We start from the raw sequence: 10,371 nt of genomic DNA, 5'->3' as shown, positions 1-10,371 counted from the left end.
TACCTAACCTTCTATTTGCACCATTTTCCTATATATATACACCATTTTCATATATATATATATATATATATATATATATATATATCTCTACAATTATATAAATGTGACTTTGCCTGTGTGTGTATGTGTTCGTTCGTTATGGATTTAAAAACCCTTGCACGTCCGTTTATGAAATTTTACACATAGGTTCTCAGTGTGTCTGGGTGTGTTTACGGGTACCTATTGCATCGGAAAGCTTTCCTAAATCACCATCAACTACTATTAACAATGCTTTTATTTATTTGCTATTTCCGATTTGATCGGCCATTTCTCCAATTCGTTGCCTAGCAACGGCGAGCAACGGCGACCAACGCTACTGCTACTGATGCAACTATTACTGATACTCGCTGCCGACGCCCGCACACACGCTCGCACGGCTACTACTACAACTGCTCCTACTAATACTACTACTCGCTGCCGGCGCACAGGCACGGCTACTTAACCCTTCTACGTTATGGAATTGTTGCTACTAGAACTGAGCCTACTAATACTGCTACTCGCTGCCGACGCACACATTTACATTTAACAAATTCGAGCAGACGGTAACTTTTCGTTGCCTAGCAACGGCGAGCAACGGCGACCAACGCTACTGCTACTGATGCTACTATTACTGATACTCGCTGCCGACGCCCGCACACACGCTCGCACGGCTACTACTACAACTGCTCCTACTAATACTGCTACTCGCTGCCGGCGCACAGGCACGGCTACTTAACCCTTCTACGTTATGGAATAGTTGCTACTAGAACTGAGCCTACTAATACTGCTACTCGCTGCTGACGCACACATTTACATTTAACAAATTCGAGCAGACGGTAACTTACATTTTTTTCTAATTCAAACAAACAAAAAATTCATAACAACAATAATACAACATTGTTTATTTTTACATTTACATTACTTATGCATTTAGAAAGCATTTCTCAATATTATTACTTTTCGCATTTAATCTTCTCATACTTTTATACATATTTATTATATCTTCAATTTTTGACACCTAATGTAGAGGTTTTCAAAACTTTACATTTTAATCCCAATATTTCTACGTTGATGTAACGGGGACTTTACAAATACTGATTGCCTTTTTCCTGGACATCCATTTTTTTCATTTGATTTTACACCATACATTTATACATATTTATACATATTTATTGTACCTTCAAATTCATTTATTTCACGTATATCTTACTTTGTTTTATTTATATAAATATAGAGGTTTTTCCAACTGTACATTTTAATCCCAATATTTCTACATTGATGTATTGGGGAAATTACACATACTGATTGCCTTTATTTTTATTTTATTTTATACAATACACACTACCTAAATATTGACTCTTTCAACAATTGTTTCGGCAGCATTCCATTTCAATTCCACACACACCCGCAGAGTAATTTCGCAACAATGCCACCCAAAAAAAAATCAGCTCGGAAGGCGCACGAAAGCAGCGACTACTGTTAGGAACATCAGAGCAAGCCTAGACTACGATGAAGTAGAATTATTACGTTCTCGCGAAGCACAGCGCATGTCTCAGACCAGATCTTCTGAAACACTTACTCAACGGACTTATCGTTTATCTAGACATGCTGCAGCCATGGCTCAACTACGTTCTTCACAAACTGCAGTTTTTCAGGCCAACCGTAGAGCAGCCAATGCTGCAAGTACCTCTTCTGCAAGGGCCAACGAATCTACAGAAAGGACAGCTCGGCGGAGAGCAGCTAACGCAGCCTCCACAGCTTCAGCACGAGCTGCTGAATCTACTGAAGCGAGGGTCAGACGACTTGCCCGAGATAACACATCCAGAGCCGCCATTCGGTCATCTCAGCCACCAGAAGCTCGAAGGATACGAGTTCAGGCTGTTACTCGGAGATTTCATGCCTCTCGCAGCAACATATGCCCTTCACCGGAGTTTTGGTTACGCAAAGCATTGAACTATGACGCCAACTATGACTTCTCTACCCGGCAGGATCTTAGCATTGGTTCGATGAATTGCATATGTTCATTCTGCAAAGCTAAAAAATGGCCGGCAGAACCTCCAAGCCTATGCTGCTCTTCGGGTAAAGTTAAACTACCATCCCTACAGACTTTACCTCAACCACTGCGAGACCTACTTTTGGGCATGACTGATGAATCTAAATATTTTCGGAAATCCATTCGACTTTTCAACTGCTACTTCCAAATGACATCATTTGGTGCAAACATTGTCCGTGAAAGCGGCTGGAATCCCGCATTTAAGGTGCAAGGCCAAGTCTACCATCTAATAGGGTCCCTTTTACCTGATGAGACCGTACAACCATCATTTTTACAACTCTACTTCGTAAGTGACTACGTCCAACAAGCTGAAAACCGACTAGCTATTACAGCCGAGACAAACGACAGTTCGGATCGACGACAACTCAGTATTGTTTTGCAGCTTCAAGACATGCTCCACCAAACGAACCCATATATTCAAAGTTTCAAGTATGCACTACAGAATATTCCTCTGCCTAATTTTTCCATCGTTATTAACGCAGACAAACGTCCTACAGGAGAACATGAGCGTCGCTTCAATGCTCCCACTTGCAACGAGGTTTCTGCAGTCATCCAGGGTGAGCACAACAACAAACGCGACATAGTTATTCATACTAGGGGTGGACGTCTACAGCGAATACATGAAATGCATCGATCATACGACGCACTACAATATCCCCTACTATTTCCTTACGGTGACGATGGATACCATTTTCACATACCATGTCAACAAAACTTGGGACAAACGACCATCAATCCCAAAACTATTACATGCAGAGCATATTACGCATACAGACTGATGGTTCGCGACGACGATTTCAACACTCTCCTTCGGAGTGGACCTCTTCTGCAACAATACATAGTCGACATGGCAGCAAAAATGGAATCTGAAAGGCTCCTATATATTCGGGTTCACCAAAAACAGCTTCGGTCGTCTTCATACATACATCTGCACGATGGCATGAGAAATGAAACTGACCCTAACACTGTTGGAAAACTGACAATTCTTCCGTCCACATACATCGGTGGCCCGCGTTATATGCATGCCCACACACAAGACGCAATGACGTACGTCCGCTATTATGGCCGACCGGATTTGTTTATTACCTTCACCTGCAATCCATCATGGGAAGAAATACGAGATGAACTGTTTCTGGGTCAAGAACACTACGACCGACCTGATCTCATTGCCCGTGTTTTCCGGCTAAAATTGTGCAAACTCATGGATCTTATAGTCAAGGGTGAAGTCTACGGCCGAGTAAGGTGCCACATATTCACTGTAGAGTGGCAAAAAAGAGGCCTTCCGCATGCCCATATCTTAATCTGGCTGTGTGAACGGATTCAATCCACTGATATTGACAAAATTATCTCAGCCGAGATTCCCGATCCTGGATTAGACCCACAGCTTTACGAAATTGTCAAAGCAACGATGGTTCATGGACCCTGTGGTCCTGGCCAGAAAGCTCAATCATGCTGTAAAAAGAAATCGGTGTGCGCTTGCGGCTACCCACGGAGATTTGTCAATGCTACACAAACAGGAGGTGATGGTTACCCACTTTACAGGCGACGGAGTCCAGGTGATGGCGGCCATACGATGATAGTCGGTCGGAGCACTGTTGATAACCGATGGATAGTACCGTACTGTCCCTTGCTGACGAAAATTTTCCAATCGCACATCAATGTGGAGTTCTGTCACTCAGTGAAATCCATTAAATATATCTGCAAATACATCAACAAGGGAAGCGATGCTGCAGCGTTTGCTGTTCAGCGCGACGGTTCTCGAGACGAGCCATCTGCTCATGTCATTGGACGTTTCCTGTGTTGCGGTGAAGGTGTATGGCATTTTTACTCATTTCCCTTGCACCAAAGATATCCTGCAGTTATACAACTCGCTGTTCACCTTGAAAATGGGCAAAGAGTTTACTTTTCTGCCGGCACTGCTAATCAGGTGGTGGAGCATCCACCAGAAACTACGCTTACTGCCTTCTTCAAACTATGCGGCCATGATGAGTTTGCAAAGACGCTTTTGTATCCACAGATCCCTTCCTACTACACTTGGAATAACAAACAGTGGACTCGCAGGAAGTGTGGAGACCCTGTCGATGGCTTCCCAGGGGTTAAATATGATTCCTGTCTCGGGCGAGTTTACACAGTGCCACCACGTCAACATGAGTGCTTCCATCTTCGTCTTCTCCTTCATGAAGTCCGTGGCCCTATAAGTTTTGATGACATAAAAACTGTCGATGGCGTCCTGTGTGAAACCTTCCGTGATGCATGCTCCCAGTTGGGACTACTTGAAAACGATTCTCAGTGGGATGCCGCCATGACAGAAGGAAGTCTATTCAAATCTCCCCATGCTCTACGGTCGCTCTTTGCAATTATGATAGTATGGTGTGACTTGAGCGATCCAAAACATCTATGGATGAAATTTCGTAACTTCATGACCGAAGACATTTCCAGAAGAGCCCAACTTGAGAATACATCGGTGGAGCAAGACTACTCCCAAGTGATTTACAATGAAGGGCTAATTTGCCTCGAAAACCTCCTTTTGGAAATTGGTGGTTCCACTTTACCATCATATGGCCTACCTGCCCCCATCTGCCATGAAGGGAATAGTTTGAGCCTAAATTTACTGCGTGAAATATGCTACTCACCTACAGAACTTAATGCGTACATTGCTGAGAATGAGCCTAAACTGTTGCCTGAACAACTGAACGTCTACCATATGATCAATGAAAATGTTCAACAGAACCGTGGAGGAATATTTTTCTTGGACGCACCTGGTGGCACAGGAAAAACCTTTGTCACCAAATTAATACTTGCCCATGTGCGACGGAGTGGAGCTGTCGCTATAGCTGTTGCAACCTCTGGAATTGCTGCAACTTTACTCCCTGATGGCAGAACGGCACATTCAGCTTTAAAATTGCCCATCAACTACACACAAACTGAATTCCCAACATGCAACATCGAAAAGAATTCGGATAAAGCTGTTTTGTTACGCAGATGCAAACTCATCGTATGGGATGAATGCACGATGGCACACAAAGTTGCGTTGGAAGCATTGAAAAGGACCCTTCAAGATTTACGCAACTGTGACAACATCATGGGTGGATTAACAGTTCTGCTGTGTGGAGATTTCCGACAAACACTTCCTGTTGTCCCAAAAGGGACACGCGCTGATGCTGTTCAAGCATGCCTGAAATCGTCGATACTGTGGGATCAAGTTCACCATTTAAAACTCACAACAAATATGCGTGTCCACCTTAGCCGCAACCCAGATGCTGCTAATTTCTCTAATGCACTTCTGGAACTTGGTGAAGGACGTACTCCCACAGACACTGAAGATTACACAAATGTTGAACACATATCAACCATCGTTGAAACGCCAACCCACCTATACCAGGCAGTTTTCGAGAACATTCAGAAAAACTACAGGGACTTTGATTGGCTCGCCACGAGAGCGATTCTGGCTCCAAAAAACGCCTCCGTCAATGCGATTAACTACAGACTTTTGGAACTCATCCCGGGAGAGGAACGTGTCTATAAATCCATTGACCGCACACCTGATACTGCTGATCTGGCTGATTACACGGTGGAGTTGCTAAACTCCCTAGAACCACCTGGCCTGCCACCCCACATACTCCGACTTAAGGTTGGAGCTCCTATAATGCTCATTCGTAACCTCATACCACCAAAGCAATGTAATGGAACCCGCCTCGTGGTAACATCCCTGTCACCTAATATTATCGAGGCCAAAATATTGACTGGCTGTGGAAAAGGAGAGACAGTGCTAATTTCGAGGATACCCCTATATCCATCAAATCCAGACCTGGGCATTTACTTCAAGCGATCACAGTTCCCTGTGAAACTGTGCTTCGCGATGTCCATCAACAAATCCCAGGGCCAAACCTTTGACGTTGCAGGCATTCATTTACAGGAGCAATGTTTTTCTCACGGTCAGCTCTATGTAGCTGCCTCACGTGTGGGCTCACAATCCAAACTCTTTGTGTTTTCTCCTAAAACACTTGCTAAAAATGTTGTTTACAAAGAGGTTTTATAATTTTTCAACAATTTTACACCTCAATTTCTCCTCTCTATTAACCGTGTTTATTCCTTCTAAAGCTTTGCCAGCACCCAGTAAAGAATTCACTAACCTGGATTCTTTTTTGTAACAAAATGAAAACAATTTCATGTATTTACACAGTAACCTCTATGGAAAGAGAAATAGAGTGAAAATATGAATTTGGCAAAACCTAGAGTGCCCTTAAATATATTCAGAAGCATTTGCGGTCCTTATAATTCTTTCGTCTTTATTTGGTTGCCAACTCTGCATAATTAGATTCATTCTGATCAACCCTAAACAATTGTATTGGCTATGGAATAACATTTTAGCAGTACAACAGTAAATTATTTTTCTGTTTTTTGAACGTCCATTGAACAAACAACTGATCCTGAAGAAATTGCAAAACAGTCTACACACATATTAGTGAAAATGTGATTCAGAAGTTTCAAAGACATTGGTCTAAAAAACATAGACCTCATCAACCAAGCATAAGTACTATGCCCGGCAACATAAGGTAAGGAATTTTTTGCCATAGTTGACTAATTGTAAAACTATACAGCTACAACGACATAAATTCTTAAAACGAATAGATGGTCAATATTGAACCTGTGGTTTCTTTCGCATAGAGTTAAAGAAATCATGGCTCCCAAAACCTTACCATAGTATTTGGTTTTGAGCTGGAAGAATAGCTGCTAAGGGGACAAATCAGATGTGGAAGCTACATTGATCAGTAAGACGTCAATATAACCAACTTTACTAAAATAATTTAAGGATTACAAAAAAAAAAATACTGAATGTACAGACAATAAGCATTAAGATGGCATTAAATCACCCCCCCCGAACAACGTCGGGTAATACTGCTAGTATATATATATATATATATATATATATATATATATATATATATATATATATATATATATTAATATATATATATATATATTAATATATATATATATATATATATATATATATATATATATATATATATGTATGTTTACATCTATGTTTACATCTATGTTTACATCGTTAACATCATATACCTACTTATTCACTCACTTTATTTTATACATGTCTTTAAATAGTAATTGATATTTGTGTTGGACTATATAAGTATGTGCATATGCGCACATATATATATATATATATATATATATATATATATATATATATATATATATGTGTGTGTGTGTGTGTGTTTATATGGGGATGTGTATACATACATCTGTATATATATGGTTGTATATTGTTTATATATATATATATATATATATATATATATATATGTTTGTGTGTGTGTGTGCGTATGTATGTACATTCCTGTCCATGTAATGCATAATTATTTTGATGTGCACATCTTTCTGCTGCCTTACATGCTCTTGTATTTTGTTTTATGCTTATATGTTTGTATATGTATGTATATGTATATTTATGTGTATGTATATTTGTATATTTTATATGTATGTATATGTATATATATATATTTATGTGTATGTGCTTATGTGTATATATGGTATTATGTACATGTGCGCATATGGGTATGTGTGCATACATGTATGTACGCGAATGGGTGCACATCTGCATGCCTGGACATGTACATGTTATTGTATGCATATACATGTGCATGGATATATATGCGTGTATGTGTGTGCATGCATGTATATCTGTTTATGCATATGATTATTTATATATGCTTCATATGTCTGGGGGGTGCATATATTATATACATATGGTCGTTGAATATGACTGTTATTGGTATGTATGCGTATATATATATCTGTACCCTTATGCAAATTTAAAGACTACTATTGGTCTATGGTTTAAACATTATTATTATTATTATTATTATTATTATTATTATTATTATTATTATTATCATTATTTTATAACTGTTGTCATTATTATCAATACACACAGAATTACTTTCGAGCCAAAATCACATACATTTAAGTATCTGCTCTGATATTATCCTCGGTCTATGTATGAAAATTCCTTTCGGACTGAGACAAGTTTCCTTCAGGACCGTGACTATTTGTATTCTCATTTAATTATTAACTAATATTAATTTCATTGATTTTATTATTATTATTATTATTATTATTATTATTATTATTATTATTATTATTATTATTATTCATAACTTTTTATTACATTATTTTTACCGTTTAACAATTTCATTTCAATTCCATTATACATATTGAAATCAATTGCGTCTCATTTTTGCCGTTTGAATTAAACGCTTGGACGTTGCAACATTAAAAAAACAAACATTAAAAAACATAATCTTCTTCCACAAACGGCTAAAATAATTCATGTGAACTTTTTCGAACATGATTGCTAGGAAGGAACGCTGTCAACACTACAAGTTTCCAGTTATTTCAACGGTTTTCTTTTTCTTTTTCATTTCGATACTTTTTTGTGACCAAGAGCGGAGGTCCGCTTGAAATATAAAAAATAACAATAAAAACATTAAATACAAAAAGTAACATCGTTTTTCATGCTTCAAAAACTCTCATAAGATTTAAATCACTATCCTAGAAGCATACGTGGACTTTTAACTCTCTCTCTCTCTCTCTCTCTCTCTATATATATATATATATATATATATATATATATATATATATATATATATATATATATATATAAATATATATATATATATATATATATATATATATATATATATATATATATATATATATATATCAAGTAAATAATTTCTTTTTTTATTTTAATTTTTTCCAGATACATCTGCCTTACTTAAAAATTGCTAGTTTTATTTATGGTGTATTTTACATATAAAAAACCCCACCCAATACTTTTGCTAATGAGGAGTCTTTGTTTAAAAAACTATATGTCAAAATTATTGTCCGTGGCTTAATGTCTATCACAATAAAAACATCGTTTCCGAAACGATCGTACAAATTATTGACTTTGTTGTTGTTCTTTCTTATGAAACAGATTTTTAATTTTTAATTTTAATTTTAAATTTAAATTATCAATCACATTACTATATATATATATATATATATATATATATATATATATATATTTGTGTGTGTGTGTGTCATACTTAATTTGATACTAAAATATATTAAATTTAAAAATTATAAATTAGAGCATGGGTGTGGTAGGTTTATCAACTACGCCTTGCCTTTGTGTTAAGGTAGAAAGAGAGAAGGTATGGGTGGGGTTTATGCAATGATGTCCAGTAAGAGTCTCGTTTTTTAAACAAAGAAAATAATGAAATTAACACAAACTTTTAGAAAATTCTAAAAATTACTGCTGTACATTATTTCCCAATATTTATTTTTATAAAAAAAAAAAGATAACAAATGGAAAAGAAAGTTAATTAAAATGTACTCCTACATCCTATGTTAATTTATCCAAAAAGGAAAATGAAATTCTACATTTCTGGGAGATTACATGTAAACAGCCTGAACCCCCCCCCCCCAAAAAAAAAAAAAAAACTAAACATTTTTTTTAATATTTTACTTCAGTCGAAGTTCTCAGAAATCAAGGGGCCCACTACCTGTGGCTAACACTTGAACTCTTTATGAGATGCATAGATATTTGAATGTTACATTAAACTTCTTTATCTGTCAAACACTGGGTTAGTAAATTGAGAACATAACCAATTAACCATTTTCATATCTTGCAGCATATCTTTCATTTTGGTGTCTTTGTCGTCTTAGGTTCCAGGACAAGAATTTATCAAGTCTGGTGGAGTATCCAGCTTGTGCTGTTACTGAAGGTAACATTGCTTGGAGAAGGTGCACCATTCTTTGTAAAGGCTAATGTAAGTTAGCCATAGTGAGGAGAACTTTATTTGGGAAGCGAATACTATGTGATTTTGAATATTTGGGCAGGGTTTACTTCTAGGGAAAAGGATCCTCATACCAGGTTATTCTTGTAAACCCATGTACAGAGAGACCTTAGACACTCAAGGATAGTGTCAAGTAGGCATTCAAGTTCTCTCCAGTATCACTGAAAATTTTCAAATAAAAAATTTACATTTTTTTGTGAGGGTTCTTTTCTTAAAATTCAAATTATATAATGCTTTAACAAGAGACATTCCAAATAAAAAAAAATAGTTATTGTAGAATTCAGTTGTGGCATCAGTTTTTGCATAAAGAATAATCTGGGTCATCAGGCACTAATAGTCAACCTCTTCCGGACCAAATAACGATTTTAAAGACTATTTTAAGGAAAAAATGGTCATGTATGTGCATGACTAAGAAATGTCGGATTGAAAAGT

General features: G+C 37.2%; 1 protein-coding gene across 1 annotated transcript; it reads left to right on the top strand.

Moving 5' to 3' along the window:
* Positions 1-1,565: 1,565 nt before the first annotated feature.
* LOC145284636 (uncharacterized) lies at positions 1,566-6,110 on the top strand. Its single transcript, XM_080133541.1, has one exon. It carries the CDS (start codon positions 1,566-1,568, stop codon positions 6,108-6,110), a length of 4,545 nt encoding a protein of 1,514 aa, XP_079989667.1.
* The last annotated feature ends 4,261 nt before the right edge of the window (positions 6,111-10,371 follow it).

Source organism: Euprymna scolopes, chromosome 9 (genome assembly GCF_053919585.1).
Source record: "Euprymna scolopes isolate OS-2025 chromosome 9, ASM5391958v1, whole genome shotgun sequence".
In the NCBI taxonomy this organism is placed as follows: domain Eukaryota; kingdom Metazoa; phylum Mollusca; class Cephalopoda; order Sepiida; family Sepiolidae; genus Euprymna; species Euprymna scolopes.
Note: the sequence above shows the minus strand (reverse complement) of the source record. Positions and strands in the feature narration are given on the sequence as shown.